The sequence below is a fragment of the Homalodisca vitripennis genome, unplaced genomic scaffold, assembly GCF_021130785.1.
Source record: "Homalodisca vitripennis isolate AUS2020 unplaced genomic scaffold, UT_GWSS_2.1 ScUCBcl_4747;HRSCAF=11115, whole genome shotgun sequence".
NCBI lineage: Eukaryota > Metazoa > Arthropoda > Insecta > Hemiptera > Cicadellidae > Homalodisca > Homalodisca vitripennis.
In genome coordinates this window covers 46,487-66,418 of record NW_025780903.1, presented here as the reverse complement: position 1 = coordinate 66,418, position 19,932 = coordinate 46,487, and the positions used below count along the sequence as shown (strand labels likewise).

Sequence of the window (19,932 nt, the reverse complement as noted above, 5' to 3'; positions counted from 1 at the left end):
ATTTTTGTATAAATGTGATATTAACTTTGATTTCTGAGTGTAATCAATTGATAGGATAATTTTACATTTGGTAAACTTTAAAATATACCTAAGTATCTGATACCAGAAGGAAAGGATGGATTCCAATCCAAAGGGTCGTGTTTTATAGCATTGCAAGATTTAACGATGTTCTCAATACTCTTGTCCTTTTATAACAAAGGATCATCCATTCTCGATAGTTGTTAAGATTTTTCCTTCCTTATCATATATTTCAGTTATTTGATTTAACTATGTGTATTCATCTAGTGTATCATATATTGATTTTTAATGTATAAAATCGGTTTTGCTTTTACATACGATATTTTAGTAATTGATTTAAAATTCCAGAAAGATATTACAAAATTGTTTCTTAATTTAATTTAACCGGTTGTAAGTTTGGTATAAGGTTTTTTGAACTTTCGGTTTTAGCTATGTAATCAAGTAAACCTCCACTGACAAAGTTCCTACTTTGTAGGTAGATTGTCATATCCATATAATAATTCGAAGCCTACATGGGATAAAATCTTTAATTATACACAAGATGCATTTATTAAAGTATAGGACTAACAATTTGATTATATTTTATTAAATTAAAGTTTGAAAAACGATTAAAAAGAATAAAATTTACTGTATCCCTTTCAACTTACTATAAAATTATAAAAATGTTTTTGAAAGTCAATATAAAATATAATAATGGTATACTGTATATAAATATGAAATCTGTTTATTTAAATAGTAAGCTAGTATTACGTAACAATGTTGACCCTAACACTAGAAAACTTGCTTTTGATACGGCTAATGAACTTGTTTAGGTAATATCCGCCCCACTTGTGATCTACGTACCAGCTTTAGCTTTCAACCAAGGTAAAATGTTCTATCTTATTATATACATAAATTGTTTTTCTGAATAAAATACTTTTTAAAACAAGTAATTGGAAGTACTTTTGTTCACAGTGACGGGCTTGGACGTGCATATAGTTTACGCCTATAGTGATGTTGATATGTATATTCTACACGTCAATTGTAAGTATCTCCTGATTTGACTTTTTTTATAATGTACCGCAAATTTATGAAAAATGAGGCGTTTGTCAGAGAGATACATACCATTCTCTATCTTCCTTTTGAGTATTCAGATTTTTATTTTTAAATATTATACTTTGTGATTATTCAAACAGATATGAATGCGTTTTAGAAACTACATAACGTATAAAATGTTGTCAATTGTTTTATTTCGACAGGTTCATAACAGTATATTGATTTGTAGTTGATTTCTATGTAATATGAATTTTATACATGAAGAAGAATGTATATTGTAATCCTCGAAACAAAACAAAGTGTTTTGTTTATGAAATGTATAACCATGACAAATAATATCCTGTTATCCTTCAAAAATCGATCAGGTATAATTTTAAAGGTTTAATTTCATGTTTGTTACGCATTTGTGTTAGTATTTTATAAAATGTACTGTTATATTTTTAGATTTCATCTTGGTGTGTTATCAAAATTGCTTTACAATTTTAGATCATTCTATCACGTAAGTATCTCCATGTCAATCTTGTTATATAATGAAATGTGTTGTGATTTTTCAAAATACAACGGAATTATTTTGTTACTACATTTTCATAGGTGTGCATTTATATTTAAAATTTCCCATCTATTTCAGTCAGAAGAAGGGTAAATTTTACATTAGGCTGTTATCTTATAATGTCAAACTGAAGGTGTACTATTAGTTTTGATATTTAATTAACACAAGACTGTTTGTTGATTAACCATATTTTAAGCAAGTTAAATCTGGGCCTTACTTTACTTGAACCATCCATCTCCTGCTTCTTAGCTGTAGAATAATTCTTCATTGTATTGTTTGAAAACCAGAAAATATATTATGCAAATTTCACGTAAAGACGTTCCATTATAGGGAGTAATAAGAGAGCTGTGAAAGTTTTAAAACTTTGACTAAAAACGGGTTTTGAGCGCAGTGAGTAAACGACGCAACCGATAATTAATTTAACCAGATTGATTTGTTAATGTCGTAATTACACACAACTTTTTCAATGTAATATTTGCTGTATCTCTTATAGTTTCCAAAATACCTTCAATATGCAAGCAATTTTGAACATTACATATTCACCAGGTGTCACATACCAGTGTTAGTGTGTGAGACACATGCAGTCCAGTTACTGTATCTCCTGGTAGCCAATAAGTGATAACATGGCAAAATTAGCCATTGGTACGCCCAGGACTTCCTACTGACCTTCGGCCAGACGAAACAAAACCTAATAAATACTGTGTTATTCATGGTTGTTGTAGTTTGTTGATTCTTGTAATGAATTGGTTTATGATTTGGTGTCATAGGTTCACAAAATAACTAGTGAGTACATGTTTAATCTGATTTACAATAACTTTAAATCAAATTTAAATTGTGAGGGTTTTATAAAACAAATCAAACTTTTACTGCTCACACAAATTGGATAGAGTAACATTAGATACCTCTAATTAGTGATATTATTACCTTTCTGGCTTTACCATTTTACCTTTAAAATAAAATTTAACTTGCTAGGGGTTCCTGTTTAAACATTTTAACTTTTCTCTTAAATACCCCATTTAGAAGGGGAGGTGAAATATTCATCATACAACTCCTCAGTTGGTCATATAATCATCCCCCAAAATAAATTACTCTCTCTCTCTCTCTCTCTCTCTCTCTCTCTCTCTATTATATATATATATATATATATATATATATATATATATATATATATATAAATGAGAAAGTTAATAGAAGGGGGGTGGGAATTTAAAGACAAACGGGGTATATATATATATATATATATATATATATATATATATATATATGTATACATTATGGATTATGATTTACATATTAGATTATATATGTTATAATCGAAGAAAATCCAAAAAAATCTCGCGGAATCTCCGTCTTGAGGGCGATACCAATAAGCAGAATTCTTTAAATATACATAAAACAATAATACCGGTATCTTTACTCTAATTTTTGTGTTTGAGAGTTCTTTATAACAGCTAATAATATTTTAAACATGTGATTTTATTGTTGTTACTTTAAATTACGCATTTACGTTGTTTTTCTTATTAATTAAATTTTTTTCGATACACCATATGATTAATTAAAAAATAATATATATTGCTTTCTCATATTGTAGTTGAGTTGTGTATTTTAGATCCTAACACTGTAGGATTTCTACAATTTCTCTCCCTGTTTCTCACATTAGGGTGGCCTTAAAGCTGTAGTATGGACAGATGCAATACAAGGAGTCTTCACACTGGGCTCCAATTTCTTCGTTGTCGGCCTCGGCTTTATGTATGTTGGCGGTCTAATGCAGGTTCTACGCACAAATGAAGAAGGTGGTCGACTCGAGCTCTTCAAGTGAGTACAGAACACAAAATGCTCATATTGTAGAAAAATAATATTAAACATCTTTTTTGGTGTATGAATTGCACGAAGACCTTGTTTATAAAAAAATTTAGTATTCAAAATTTTTTAAATAAAGTGTCTAGGTTTGAAAAAAATATTATACTTAATTTAATATTATAAGACTACGATACTTTTTACGAGTTATAATGACACTGAAGGTCATTAAATTAATTAGAAATACATATTTTTAAGCAGTGTATAAGGAACACTACTATATGGAACTGTAAATGTGTTATGTATAAATGATTTTGTTTAATAGTAGTATTATATAATTAGAACGAAATACAACTGCAGAAAAACACAGGTCAACACGTGAAAAATAGCATTAATTTTAAATATTCACCACACAAGTAAATATTTTCAGGTTATTTGGAACATTACGTATGCCTTCGTTAAACCTTTTATCTGTAAGCCACAGTAACTAACGTAGAATTCAAGGTTTCCAGCTGATAGTAATAATATGTTTCTCAGTAAATAATAAAAAAATTAAAGATTTGATTCGATCAGCCTTTTGCGGTCTTATTCCAACCTCAAAACTATTTTATACGGTACAAGTATTGGATCAAATTTACACTTACAATCTAACAAAACAGGCTAATACCAGCTATAAAATACTATTATACTATACTATTACTATAATAGTAATTATTATGTCTGCAAGATAGGCTGTGTAATAATAAATACACACATCTGTTGCAGAACAGATGCATTGTAAAAAGTCATAAGTAAAACACCTATTTTATTATTTGATATTATTACTATAAAGGTTACTGCTATTAACTGTTGGTAAGAAACACAAACATTAAACAGCCACATGCAACAGGCTGTAAGTTTAATGCAAAATACTTCCCAATATGAAATACAAGCCTACTAAACAGGATTTTTCTAGTTCTACTACTGATTTGATAGATTAGTGCTTCCCAACCTTATAGGGGAGCTCCTCCAACACAAGATCTTTACTATACGTTGTAGATTCGTTTTTATAAACATTAATAGATCATTCCCTAAGGCAAGATGTTTCTTTAGAACTCAAATTGTGTACCCCGCTTTCCTGTTAACAACTTTAGATTTTGAACAACCATGCATAGGTTTTTCTGAATATTTACATTGCCATCCTCTAACTTTTGTAACTTTTTTTCCCTTTTTTTGGGATCACTTCTGGCTGGTCAATATACCTACCAGTTGAACCCACCACTGGGCACAGCAAAAACCGATGTGCCACTTCAATCTGGGCAACCTTATGGATGTCCAGTAGCGGCACATCACTAACCGCAAATGTTGAGATTCTGGGGTTCATGGGCAATTCGATAGGTCTAGTCTACTGTGGAGGATGGCTGTTGGAGTTGGTGGGGTTTGTTTCCTTTACCTCAGAGGCTCTTTTTAACCTCAACAAGGGTGTGCCACCCCCTGCCTACTTTGACTGGAGAGGCTGGTTCACAGCTGGCCTCCCTTCTTCCGGGATGACTTTGAGATGTAGTGCCCTAATTCTTCCTCATGGATCTTGATAGGAGGCGGCCCCTACTCCCTAACCTTACCCATCCTGAATATCCTATCACTCCGGAAGCAGCGCAAAGGTCCTTACAGGACTAAGTGCAATTTATAAGCTTCTTGTCCTAAGAGAACAAAAAAAAGAAATAAATAAGAAAAAAAACTTTTTTCCCCCTTATTTCTTATAAGTGCAGTTCAATCAGTCAATGATATTTGGTTATTATATACAGATCATTCCTATTTTATATCAGTAACTTTTATATTAAATATCAAACTAACTGAATATCCAATTAACGATGAGTGTTCATATTGAAATATAGCAATACTCAGTAGACGAAAGTTTTCTCATATGCAGTTTAAACCGCTACTCTTAGACGATAGCATGGTTTTTACTGTTCCTTGCTATAAAGCTTTGACCGTCACTCTATAAACGTTGCAGTTCAGTGAACTGAAAGGTCTGACAGTGAGGTGACCGCATTTATCTACTCCGCAAAGTTTCCCTTTTTAATATTATACAAGATGTTCAAAATTTACATACTTTAAAACTCTCATAATTTCGCTCGTTAAAATAAACAATATTGAATATCCAAGAATGATTAATACTGTAATGCATATTACATCTAACTTTATCTAACTATTATCTAACTGTATGTCTGTATTACTAAATGCCTTAAAATAATTTGGCGATATTGCTGGTGAGAATATTACAGTTTTATTTTGTACAACCGTCTACCATGAAAATGTGGGATAAATAACCATTAATAGTTTAATATTTAAACAAAAAGTTTAATAAATAAATTATTTGCATTCTTGGCTGCACGAAAATAACGAAATTTATTTTCTAAATACAGTATTAATTTAGCCCGTTTAATGTCGTAGGTTGTTAAAGAATGTTTTTACTTTCTTTGTCATCTCCATATTGTCCATATTCGCTCCATTCCGTATTGTAAATATTAGTGTAATACTTATCAGAGGTTTATTTTCTTTCTATATTTTTCTTTCTTTCTTTTCTGAATTATATGAAGATGTGTATTATTATGGAATTGTGTGCAATGCTGCTTAATTACGTATTATGCATTTGTTTTAATTAAGTAACAAGAGATGTTGCGGAGCTTATTATGTTATCTTTACTTTGATCTAATGCGGATATTCTTTTAAATTAGTATTACAAAGAAATACTGAACTCATTTTGACAACTGGACAGTAGTATTGGCTAAGTGCAGCTGTAAAAGTGTTGGACAGTGGTGGAAATAAATCATATGTTGTTTATCAATAATAACAAACAGTAATATAAATATAGCCTTAATACAAAAGTTTGAATATTACATAATAATTAGGAGCTAATTAACTTTACGCGCTTAATCAAAATCAAAAAAGCTTAAAATTGTGAGTTATATACAAAACTAATAAGTATGAAGACTGGTTTAATTTATACATTATGGGTTGACCGTTAGAGAAGCCTATAGCATCAGCAAAAAGGAATTTTGGCCGCGGCACATGTACTTTCACATTCGTGTACACACACACACACACACACACACACACACACACACACACACACACACACACACACACACACACACACACACACACACACACACACAGTATATATATATATATATATATATTTTATACATATACAAATCTGTATAAGTATACAATTGCAGTCACTTTCAAACCAAATACTTTTGTCCTCTAAACATATAGTCTAGTATTTACATAGTTTAAATGTATTGTAATTTCTGTAATATTTATTTACAATTTATCAACGGTTTAAAACTTTACTTGGGGTTTTAATCATTAATTAGGCTGGTATGGGACCTTCTGGAAAAATGCAACCCGGTTCAAACTATAAGGGGCTAAATTTTATCGTCTAAATAAATATAAAACATAAAATGCGTTTTGAAATATATATTTGAGCATAATAAAAGGCGAAACGGAAATCTTTGTTTGGGTTATGTAGGAAAAGTTGAAAAAAAACCTAAAATCATGCCTTTTTTCATGTAAGAATCGAGAAGGTTACAGATATATTACTGAAAGGATATGTTATGCTCTCAAAACACGTGTTTTATTAAATATAAATTAAAACAAAAACTTCGATTTTACGTCATAATTTTATTTTGAACTCACACACCAAAAAATAAAACTTGCAAGCCTACATCTCTGTTCTCGTTTTCATTAAAATGAAATGCTTCTTTTTCCACAGTATGAATCCCAGTCCATTTGAAAGGAATACATTTTGGTCAGTATCAATCGGATCTCTATTCTACTGGATTTCTCAACACGCAGTACATCCTGGAGCGATGCAAAGGTTCATTGCAGTGTCTTCACTACAGAAAGCTAAGGGGTAAGGCTCGTATACGTTATTTACCCTTGATTTAGCTGTTGCTGCGTTTAAAAACGGGGTATTTATCATTTTTATAACGCAGGACACAAACAATATTTATGGGTTTCCGTTATAATTAGTAATATACTCATGTTCCAGAGTTATGCTTTGGAGTTTCGTCGGCTTTGTCGTCATCAAAGTCGTTATCATACTGGAGGGACTGCTGCTGTATGCCACTTTCCATGATTGTGATCCATTGGCAACTAAGGTAATAATATTGTTCATAGCCAATAATGCTAAACAAATGTTATATTACTTGTTTTATTTATTTTTTTATTTTTTTTTATATTACATTCCAACGGCAAACAAGCCAAAGTACAAGCGGGTAGTATATTTAAATATCAACTGAAAGAAAGAAACAATGAGTTAAATAACAATAAAGTTGACAATGACAATCTAACAAAACAACTACATAAATTTTTCATATAACAATTAATAATACAAGTAACAGTAACAACAGATTAGCATAATACATAACAACAAAGCAGTAAAACTATTCAGTAAGACAACAATCAATATGAGGGGTAACAAGCATAACAATGAAATAAATTACTATAACATGTAAAGATTAGAAATTGTGGACCGCGGAGGGATGCCAGCACTCTTCCCCGGATGGTCGAAGCACTTTCGTGAAAAAGATCGACAAGGTGGCTGAATTTATTTCCCAGTCTCATCATTCGGGCGAGGGGACCATGGAAGTCATAATCACGCCGAGAGTGACGCCTGCCGAAACAGATCACGCGACCGAGTAGCTGAAGGAATTGCGGATATCCACTTTGTGCGAGGAGAGAAGGACAATCCAGCAGACCATTCAGCAATTTGGCAAGGAATAGGACATCTGCAGCCTTTCGTCTGGCTAGGAGATCTGGTAGGAGTAGCTCGTTCTGCAGATCGCGAGAGGAACCTCCCTGAATTTGATGTCACCGCCTCGTTTCCCACCAGCCTTAAGAACCTCCTCTGGACAGCCTCGAGTTTCCGGATGAGAGTCAAGTGGTAGGGTGTCCAAAACGGGGCTAGGCATATTCCAGTAGTTGCCGCACAAAGGAAGAATAAAGAGTTTTTAAAACAACAGGGCTCGTCATGCCACGAGTCGACCTTGAGATGAACCCCAACATCCTGTATGCCCGTCTCCAACAGATCATCCACGTGACCGTTAAAGGAGAAATCAGCAGAGAAGGTAACACCCAAGTCCCTTACTGTGAACACCCTATCCAGAGCTCGGCCATCCAAGGTGTACTGGAAATAGCGTGGGTCGCGCAAACCGGCCAAAGGTCATCACAGAGCACTTGGAAAGAGTTCAACTTCATTTTGTTTGTATTGCACCAATCAAGGACACTATTAATTCTAGTCTGCAACCTTGCAAAATCATCTGGGTGAGAGATTACTGTGAAGATCTTGACATCATCTGCGAAGAGAAGGGCCTCTACTAGCAGGATGGACGTAAGGTCGTTGATGAATGCAGTGAATAAGTAAGGGCACGAGCAAGGAGCCTTGTGGTACACCCGAGGTTTGAGGAAATTCTCTGGATATAGAGCCCGCAGTTTCACCCTCAAGCGTCGGTCCCACAGGTAATCATGGAGCCATGAGAGCAGTGGGCCATGGATCCCATAAGCTTTCAGCTTACATATGAGGATAGAGTGATCGACTTTGTCAAACGCCTTGGTGAAATCAACGAAGGCCACATCCAACTGCCTCCCTTCCCTCATTGCTGATAATATGGCATCCTCAAATACCAGTAAATTGGTTACTGTAGATCTAGAGGAGGTGAATCCATGCTGATTAGGGCAAGTCAGAGACCTCACAAATGGTTTGAGACGAGAGAGAATAAGAATTGCAACCATTTTATTGTGAAATTCTCCTGGATGTTAGGTTGCTCATAAATGAAGGAAAGATCCACTTCAGAAAGCATATCTGAAGCCGCTTGAAGGTTTGCATTTACGAAGATTTGGGAAAGTGACGTATCTAGCAGGAAGAGTCCCTCTCATGACAGGCAGAGAAAAAGATAACGGAGGGTGATGAGGGTCAGCTTCAACCAATGGGTCATCAGCATTGTAGACGGATACAGGTTTGATGCAACTAAAGACCAGATCCAAAGTCACTTTCCTAAAGTTCCTTACATGGTTTAATTTGGTCCAACGAGTGCAACTCTGAGAGATTTTCAAGAAGCTCCCTCTTCGGTCGGTCGCCTGAGGGATGCTCGAAGGAACCGGTGTCATAAGTAGCGATGTTGAAGTCACCCCGACAATACCAATGAAGATGACGGAGAAGAGGAGACAACCTCATCGACTGATTCACAGAACACTTCATACGTTGAGACTGGTTGACCCGGGGGAATGTAGACGCAGTTCAGAATAAGTCTGTAACTAGGTAATGAAATAAAGAGACTTTCTATGGGTGTATTATATATTATTTCCATGTGACTGGATACTATTAATGATGGCCACCAATACCGTACCACCTGAAATCTTGCCGCTAGAGTACGTGCTTCTATCTCTACGATAAATCATATAATTATTAACAGGCTGTAAATTCAGAGTTAGATATATCTGGAGATAGGGTTGTTTCGCACAGTAGTAGGATATCGTAGACGTTGCAAGCCAAAGCATTTTTTACGTCAAGAAGTTTGGGTCGGAGTCCATTAACATTTTGGAAATAAACATTTAATCTTGTTTTGCCGTTGGAAGTAATTAGTTTTTTTTTAACTATCTTGGGTATTCCACTTACATATTTAATGGTCAAGTCAGGCTCCCCTGATTCAGTACGAGCCTTTAAGCTTCTCCCCGTAAGTCGGAGAGGTACTGCGTTTCTTTCAAGGTACGATCATGAGCAAGAGAGACATCTGTCAACTCCCTATCCGAATCCTTACCAACGCCAAAACTTCGGAAGAGTGTAATTGGCATTACCCTCCGACGGGAGGCAAAAGCTTGACAGCTCGGGGTCTGTTATCAGTAATTTTCCCAATTCTGAAGAACCGAGTCCATTCAAAGATGAAGCAAGTCCACAGCACCCCAGAATACGCTCCCTAACAGCCCGCAGGTGACTCACACTCATTTTAAACAAGAACGATTGCATTGCGTGTGCGGCTCTGCCTGTCGATAAATTCCTCAAAAATACCTTCGAAAGGTGCATCAAGCACTGTGATCAGCAGCTATGTTTTTTAGCTCAAGGACTTCACCTTCAAGCTTCCTAAGGCGAGGCTCAAGGGAATTTAATTTTGGTATTTAGATTATTAATATCAGTTTTTATTTCTTGAAGCCCTTTCCGTTATGCACTTTACCTCATCCTTAGTTGCAAGAAGCGATAACTTATTTAGCAACTTATCCATTTCATTAATAAGTTGTTGGGATGGATTGGAACCATGAGGAAGGCAGTCAACTCTCAGGCCAGTACCATTTTTTATTTGTGTTACTAGCATAATGAGAATACTCGGTTTTGGTGACTCCCCACACATTTTATATGGAACCATCCCTGGCAGGCAGAGTCGCACTGGAGACCATCCTCGGTGTCCAACACTTTTCTTCATACAGACTTTGCATGTTGTAGTGTCGACTGTGGTATAAGAGTTCATGTCACCAGGTTATATGATGTGTAAGAATGTGATATCTGTGACTGAACAGACGAATATCTTATATTTGTATGCAAGGTAGTAAGTCGATGAATTTCATATCTGAGGCTACTCGATCCACCTCAAAGTTGAAAGACACAACAACACCACCCACCAGACGAACTTACACCGCGTATTTATATAGTACAAGCAGCAGTGACGAAGAGCGATTCAGAAGGCCGTGGCAAAAAGGTTGCGCAGGTCTCGTCCGCAGTCTGTCTGTAGTGCTGACACAAGGTGAGTGACAGAGACGTGACGTAGGTTATTTACAACATAGGTTGGATGGTGGTGTGATTTATTCCGGTAGCAATTGGTTATTGAATTGTCCAGTATTTAAATATTCGTCCAAACAAAGTGGAAACACATACATACAATCTACTCACAGATCAGTGTCAATAAAGAGTATCATGCAAATAAGAGTCCATGAGATTAATATAACAAGTGGTAACGTAATTTCGCCAGAGCAACCAAAGACACAACCAAGCATGTTGAAGTTCTTCTTCTTCCTATTGTGATGAATAAATGTGAATTCAATTATTATATTAATGATATTAGTATTATTTATAATTTAATTCGTTGTACACAACAAATATAATCGTTCATTTATCACATTTGTATGTCTTTTATCATAAATAAACATTCATGTATTGTAGTAAAAATTTAGTTGTGTAGAAAAAATGTTATACGCATTAACAGTTCATTCTCTATGTGGAATTAAATATACACCTTAAAAAAATAAAAATCCTGCTACTGAGTGATGTATAAAAATATAGGTATTATCTGAGGGCTACTATTCTTGGAAGAATGTTTCTTACTGGGCACCGAAATATGTATTAAAAAAAAGACTTTATTTGACCGTGAAAAGTAAATTTCATTATAAAGATCGAGATTTGTTCAATGCTTCAAAAAAGGATGTTGGCAAAAAGGAGGCTCTAACTAATACTTGGAATTATGCAATATAAGCAGGTTTAGATTTATGATACATATGGTACGAGTAACACCATTTTCAAAGATAACCTTCACGAGGTTTCCCGTGATCCGAGCTTGAATTTGGGTACTGCCTGGAGGGATGTGTTTCTTTTATTTCCAGAAGTGCGAGTTTTTCATCTGAGGCACCACCCAAGCTCACACCTCAGATCACGTACCAGAGCGTCCAAATTTTCCAATGTCAGATCACATTGAACAATCTGGCACTCGATCTAAGGTCGGGAAAACACCAATCCGCCTTTCTGTCGAAAAAGCGACTCTCAAGATTGTACCTAAATTCAAATTCAGATCACTTAAGCGCTCGTTACATTTTTGTATTTTTAATACCTCGTATTTGTATTTACCTACTTACTCATACAGCGTAATAGTGAATAGTAGATAGGGACAGAGTAACCTTCTTGTTGCCAACATCACTACCCTTTTAGAGCAAAAACAGTTCGTCATAATGACATATAATTTTCACATTAATTTAAATAAATTATGTTATTTCTGATAATGTAGTTATTTTAGATTCTAGGTAAGAAAACTCCTACAAACTTAGTGGTATCCGAATAATCCCAAACTACTAAAATATATAAGTTAATTAAAATGAAATAAATGTTTAAGTAGGATTTATATGATTGGGTTTCCAAGAATCTATGAAGCGGAAAAATTAAATCTTTACATGAGTGATAATAAATTTTTAATTTCCATGAACGAAGTATCTAAAAGTATTCTTGTGTTCGAAAACAGATGGTAAAGAAGTCCGGACAGCTGCTGCCTTATTACGTAATACAAGTGGCAAAGGACTATCCTGGACTCACGGGACTTTTCATATCAGGGGTACTGAGTGCAGCGCTCAGGTTTGCTATCAAGATAAATCGTAATATTTAATAACGTAGATTATTTGTTTATGAAATTTTGAATGTTGTATTCGTCTAAAGGCAACTTTTTAACAATACTAAAACTCATTGCTTGTTCTCGCTAATATCAATTTTCACTTAAATTTTAATCTTTTATTGTTGAATTTTGGTTTTATGCAACTTTTGGTGTTATGCAAAAACATATCAAAATGCCAATTAACCTGCCCATCTACTTTTTACTTAAAAATAGAGATCTACGTAATGAAATTCTACTCTATAGCATAAAAATACACTATTTGATCAATTTGCTTGTTGACTGTAGTGAGCAATTTTATTCCAAAAGAAACAGTTTCTGGAAGTGCGAACAGTTTCTGCAACTTTTCTGTCTACAGATCATAGTTCTTTTAGTGTTTTTAGAGATAAAACAGTTTTTTTTTAATTTGAATATTTTTCTAAGTACCTGTAATTTTACATATTAGACTGCAATATATATACAAAGTATTGACATAGTTACACAAAAATTGTCTCATGCTTAATCTTGCACCTTACAATATTAACTGTAGGATACAAATTTTAACTTTTATTTTATGTTCATAATTTTAGCAATAACAGTTTCAATGTGTCAAACATTGGTTAAAAGAAAAGTAAAAAAAGGTTGCACTTTCATGTTAAACTGAATAAAGTAGGCTTTTTCATGATAAGCACCAGCACAAACTGTTGTTCGATATAAGTTGTGTGTGTTACAGTACCATGTCGGCGAAACTAAACACAGTCGCTGGAACTATCTATGAGGACTTTGTCAAATTCTTCTTGAAGGGAAAGAGGTTATCGGAGGCCAAACAAGCTTTCAGCCTCAAAGTTATCACCTTAATTCTTGGAATTATATCTATTTGTCTGGTTTTCGTCGTGGAAAAATTAGGAGCTTTGTACCAGGTTATCCAATTAATAGCAAAACCATGATTTGTAAGATAAATTTAAATTCTATATCAGCTTTAGTTTCGTTGTTAGATTGACTAATAAAATGTTTAATTTCTTTGGTTTTATAAATCACTATTTTAGTACATAGATTTCCAATATATTATTTTATCAATTCGTAACATCAATGTTTTATATGTCAACATGACAATGCTATTTTGATAAAATAACAGTTAATGATTTTGAGTTTTATCTTAAGAAAGATATATTTCAATAATTTTATTCTACATATATTTAGGCTTATAACATACTGCTTGAGTGTAAGCCTATATAATTTATATTTATTCTTCTAAATTGAAATATAACAGTAGTGTAAATTTAGTTTTACATAATTTTTGCCACTGGCTTTAGTTTTTGTCGAAACTACTCAAAGTAAATAGTTTTTCAACAGTCTGATATTACTTATTATAGTACTTAAGTGTACACTGTTATTAAAATTGTATTTATTACTCAGTGACACTGATTGCGTTACAAATTAAAATAAAATATTTACTTTAAAACCACTCTGATGCCAGTATTTTTAAAGAATTTTTGCCAAACATAGCATATATTTTCACTTGGTTGCAGATGGTGGTTACTTTAAGGGGAGATGTACGCCCATAAGCCCGTAATGTTAAAACATATGCTTATATATAACCCATTATCTCAGAAAGTATCAGATTTATAGAATTGAAATATTTACCCTGAAATAAACATAGTATTCTAAAGGCACCCTACTAATTTCATTGAATTCCATTAATTTTTTTGGCATTATTTTTATTTTTTAAATATTTGTAAATGTTTTTGCTTATAATTTTGGATTACTATTTTAAAATGATTTTTTATTGTTGAGCTAGAAGTCTAAATCTAGTAGGGGTTGTGTAAACAGACATTCTTAATAACCTGTAAAAATTTGAAATGAATTGGCCTTCTACTTTCTGAGATAATGGGACCTTTGTGTAGAAAAAATAGATTTTCGGGAAATCGCGAAAACGTGATAAACATATATTTACTTTCATTTCAAAACTTTCCAGCTTCGTAATTCTGATTCTTTTCCTTCTCAGCATCGAGTAGTTTCTTCCTGATCATCCTGGTCCTTTTTCTGGCTAGCTTTGTCTTCTCTTTACATGCTATATCTGATTTTATCATCCGATCTCGATCAATTTCACTAAGGCACTTTGCACAATTTTTGCCAACTTTGACCCCAAGCCCTTTTAAGACTGCTGATCTCTGCTAAAAAATTACTGTCTGTTTTATGTGAGGTCCAAACAATTACTACATTCAATTAGTAATTTACAAACTAGCCCTTGTCTCGATTCATCGTCTTCTGTCAATCTTAGAGAGTTTTCAGATTTACATTGCTTACAAACAGTGGCACATAACAATGCTTGGGACAGAATATCAATATTTATTATTAAATTATTATAACCTGAAATAAAACTATCATATGTATTGGACACTGTACCAATCTTTCTTGATGAAGCAGATTTAGGAGTATGCTTACTTTCAAAACTTGGTTCAGAAGGGTTTTGGTTATTTACAGGCATAGATTCATTTGCTACAAAACTATTTTTTCCTATATATTTGTTTCCTCGAAACTTTCTTTTCTTCCACAATTTCTTGGATTTTGTCAGGTTTCACTGAATAACAAAAACTCACTCACAAAACACATACACAAATGAAACTAACTTTAGCATTTGCAAAATAAAAACTTTCTTACACCACTTACAAATATAAACAATAATAGAATTCAGTAACTTAGCAATCAAAATAACAATCAACTGACAGTTCACATAAGTAAATAGACAGCCTGGTTAGCCAACATTGTAACACAAAATCAACAATGGTTTGTAATAAAGGTAGCACTATATGAAAGAACTAGTGTTTGGTCGTCTGGCATAGGTGTGAACATGTTTGTAAAATATTATTTTTATATTATTTCGGATCCGTATATGCATGTATTATATATAATTTTAATCAGAACAAACTAAACAATAAAAAAAAAAAATTTTTTAATTTTTGGGCGTACATCTCCCCTTAAATGGATTTACAAGTGGTTCTCTTGTGGGAATTTTCAGTTTGGGAATATTTTTTCCAAGAGCAAACTACAAGGTATTTATTGGACTTACCGTTAACCTAAATTATAAAAGTATAATATTTAAGCATTTTAAGTCATGGAATAATATATAGACTTGGTTTTAGATGTAAAGTATTCCATAATAATAGAGAAGTTTAAAAATACAACTATACGTGTTTTGTGCGAAAACCCTTTTGTACCAGAATTAATAAACCTTCATATCGAAAAAAATGAGACATGTTTTTTTTTAGTAACGGTATTTTTGAGCATAATCTACTGATGAATCATATATTAGTAGGCCATAATTAATGAAACTCAATGGCTTAATACTTTTTCAAAAGTTAGCCAAATCTAATAAATAACACGTTTGAAAAACAAACATAAAAATGTCAAATATATCACAAACTAGACAATCATAAAAGCTAATAGAAGTCTATTAAACAACATGTTGCTTGGGATACTGCTACCTTATTAATGTTAATCATAAAATAATACGAATAAATGTGATCTGAAATAGCAATGAAAAATAAATAAATAGTTTTGATTATAAACGTCAGTTTAGTAATGTTTAAAGTAATGCATGGAAATCTCTTTTCTTTCATTTAATTTGTTACTATCACGGTAAAAATTTTTGATTTTTACAGCTAAGAAAATAACTATATACTTCTAATAAAACTCATTTTTTAACTCAAAACGAATCAATCCATACCCAAAAGTTTTAAACCGGCCTTAAAAGGTCATAATAGTATTTCATACAACAGGAGTTTCCAGAGATCAAAATATCCCAGAGATTGCAACCAATCTATTTCAATTATATAAACGTTGAATTATGCCAAATTTCTGGCGATCTAAAACTTGAGATTAAAAAATTTCAGACTGTACGAACTTTTAAAGATATGTATTTTTTAGATGAACAAAAAAATTTGCTATTATTTCATTGTAACAGATTATTGATTAATAAAAAAAAGATATTTAATCCTTTGTTTTTGAACTGACTTCTTACTCCAAAAGGTCCATAATCACAAATATTTTTAATGTCACAGTCCGTGACTAAACCATTAATTTATTTTGTCCATTAAATTATACTGTCAGTTTAGTATAAACCAGTGACATGACATAAGTACAAACAGTACACATTTTCACTCTAAGACGTTTTTGACTTAGCTATATACCCTAACAAGATTATGTACCCTAGATCTGTTCTGTTGTAGGGCGCTATCGCTGGAGCCCTAACCAGCCTCGTTGTGATGTCAGGGATAATATCAGGGTCTCAGCTGTATATAGCACGTGGAATGTTGAGGTTCCCCGGCAAGTCCACAAGCGTCGAGGGGTGCCCTGCGGAGTTCATAGAAAATCTTGGCTTCAAGTGAGTAAACATTTGTGACAGTCAAAGTCTGCACATATTACGGAGCCTTATTTTATGAAAATAAAAATCACGAAAATTTAAATAAATTGCGGAAAGATAAGAGGGCAAGAAAGTAATAAAAAAATAACAATGGTACGAACAAGAATGTCCTGCTTTAATTCACTTTACATATAATATTTGTGGACTAATTGCCTTACCCTGCAGTCCCCAAAAATCTGGTGGTCAACGTTATCCTTCTACAAAATTTGATAGGATTCCCTCCCATCATTACAGCCATGATTGATGTAAGTAGCCGAGAAATTAGGCACAAGCTCAATAAGTGGCTTACCAACGAATCTAGTACCCAAATACAATCCTATCTTAATGTTTAACCACTAATAACATCTCTGAACACTTTTTAAAATACTTTTAAATTATTTGCATTAACTTAGTTCATTAGTTTGATTAGTAATAATTTAGATTAGTAACAGTATAATCTATTGATGGCCTGGAATCTGGAATCCATTCCCGTTGAGTTATATAAATATATGGGTTAATAAATTTATGTCCCACGTAGCTTTGAAGGAAATTGTGAAAAATGTGTGTTTGTCCTGAATACGTATTACAGCTACATGTCCTGAATACTGAATATTATAGTTAGCACATCAGCTTGTATATTGGACAAAAAACGCCCTGGACACAATTCGATGGTAATCCCAATAATATTTGCCGACACTCGATTGAAATACCCTGATATAGATAACACAAAACAATACAATGAATCCTCAGAGCAAAATATATATGAGATTGTGCACTTCAAGCAGCAATGGCCTGAAACGAACTTTTAGTAACTCGTGCTTATTTTTATCAGTAGTTTACTGCATAAATCCATTGATTCGTAAACTGCCTGTTCCAGTGTATCGGCTCGTGTCCAAACTTACAAGGGAGTGGGCACACCGGTAGTGGCAGATCCGGCAGTTCCTCTCCTGTTCCAGTTGTCCTACAAGTATTTCACCGCCACTGGCTCTATAATAACGCTCCTGGTAGGTCTCCTTGTATCCTATCTCACGGATCCTCAGGGAGACACTTCACAGCTGGACCCTCGCCTGCTGGCTCCGTGTGTCAGGCGATTCCTCCCACCTAGGGAGAGGCCGAACCCGCAAGAAGAGCTCAAGCTAATGACCTATAATAATAAAAATGAAGATGCAGTTAAGTGTTCATGAATGAGGAATAAGTGTAAAATATAAACTTAGTGTAGAGAGTAAGTAAATTAAGAGGATTTCGGATATTGGCCATGGCGTTATGTTACAAAAGTATAACACAACGTTTCGAGGATTGAAATCTATTACCTTCGTCAGGTGGAGGGTTATTAGTAGAACATACATAATAAAGAACAAAAAGGAGAAAAGGAAGGAAAGGAAAGGGTTCAAAAATACCCGAAAGCTGCTTCGAGTCTAATCCAGGCGTTGTCACTGCATAGGATAAAAGTCCTGAAAAGTGGTGACATGTCCTCAGGAGTTTTATCCTGTCCGGGAATAAACTCCAAGCTGCTTTCGGTATGTTTGAACCCTTTTCTTTTTCTCCTTTTCTCTTTTGTTTTCTTTATTTTTGATGTATTAATAATCCCCTCACCTGACGAAAAGTATAAACTTTAATTCTCGAAGCTTTATGCTATACATTTTGTAATATATAATGATGGCGAATGTCCGAAATCGAGTTATCCTTTGAAGCCTTCAATCTTCAATAGCAAACATTAAACAAAGTAACGTAAGGTATTCACAGTATTCTAAACACTTTAAGCTCTAATTATAAATAGCCTTTTTGTAACAATAATAAATTGTAATTTCGTAGATTTTGGATTATAAAAAATTTTTATCCAAAGATTTTAATAGTGTTAAATAATAATAGTTATATCCTAAGACGGCATTTGTCAAGACAATGTAAATAAGTTTATAATAAAGAAATAAAAATAAGATTTATTAATATAAAATTGTAAAATATATTGAATTATTTTGACGTTCAAACCTAAATATTTTTGGTAATGTACCCAATACGTTATATGAGAAATTCATATTCACACTAAGTGTGTGTAGATGTAGTTTTACGTTTAATGTATTTCAATTTGGTTTTATTTGCCAACTTTGCAGATTTAGATTTAGATATGACTATTCGTTGTTTTAACATTTATTTTTATATTGATGAAAATACGCATTGAAAATCCATACTAACAATGTTCAAACATTCATCTTTGTTACATTTTTTAAATAAAGTAAAACTTGTATTCTTAACTATACTGTCTTGATATTAAATAAACGAGAGCTAAAGAATAATCGACTTACTCCATGTAGTTAGTAAACTTATACAACTTTAATCAATAGCTTTGTAAACTTGGATTCTTGCTTTTAAATTCTTATTTTTTTCTTCTGAGACAGATAAATACACACTTCCATATTTAATTTGTATTGAAATGTAATCATAATGTCTAGTAAAATACTGCTCTGTTAATTATTTATTTAATAATTACTGTTTTAATGGTGAAGAGTTTCAAGATTTTTTAAATCTCACCCAGAATAAATTATGTTTGGCAATATCTAAATATTAAAAGAAATGTTTATCTCATATAATTTAGTAATACCATTCTGCTAAGAAAGAAACGTAATATATTACTCAGAAAACTAGTCAAAATTTGGAAAAGTTTTCTAAAATTGGTAAAATTCATTAAGCTTCACCTACTTTTCCAAGTATGAGCCAATAAAACAGGTAAGCACTAAGAATGAAAGCTA

At 33.1% G+C, this 19,932-nt stretch overlaps 1 protein-coding gene across 1 annotated transcript; it reads left to right on the top strand.

The window, feature by feature from the left end:
• Nucleotides 1-830: 830 nt before the first annotated feature.
• LOC124373088 (sodium-coupled monocarboxylate transporter 1-like) lies at nucleotides 831-19,502 on the top strand (the record flags this gene model as incomplete). Its single annotated transcript, XM_046831482.1, is given in 11 exon segments — nucleotides 831-882; nucleotides 973-998; nucleotides 1,000-1,041; nucleotides 3,264-3,418; nucleotides 7,161-7,301; nucleotides 7,440-7,548; nucleotides 12,664-12,773; nucleotides 13,520-13,706; nucleotides 15,768-15,839; nucleotides 17,016-17,170; nucleotides 18,066-19,502. Coding segments are annotated over 11 exon segments (1,356 nt in total), but the record flags the coding sequence as incomplete, so codon positions are not given.
• Nucleotides 19,503-19,932: the final 430 nt, after the last annotated feature.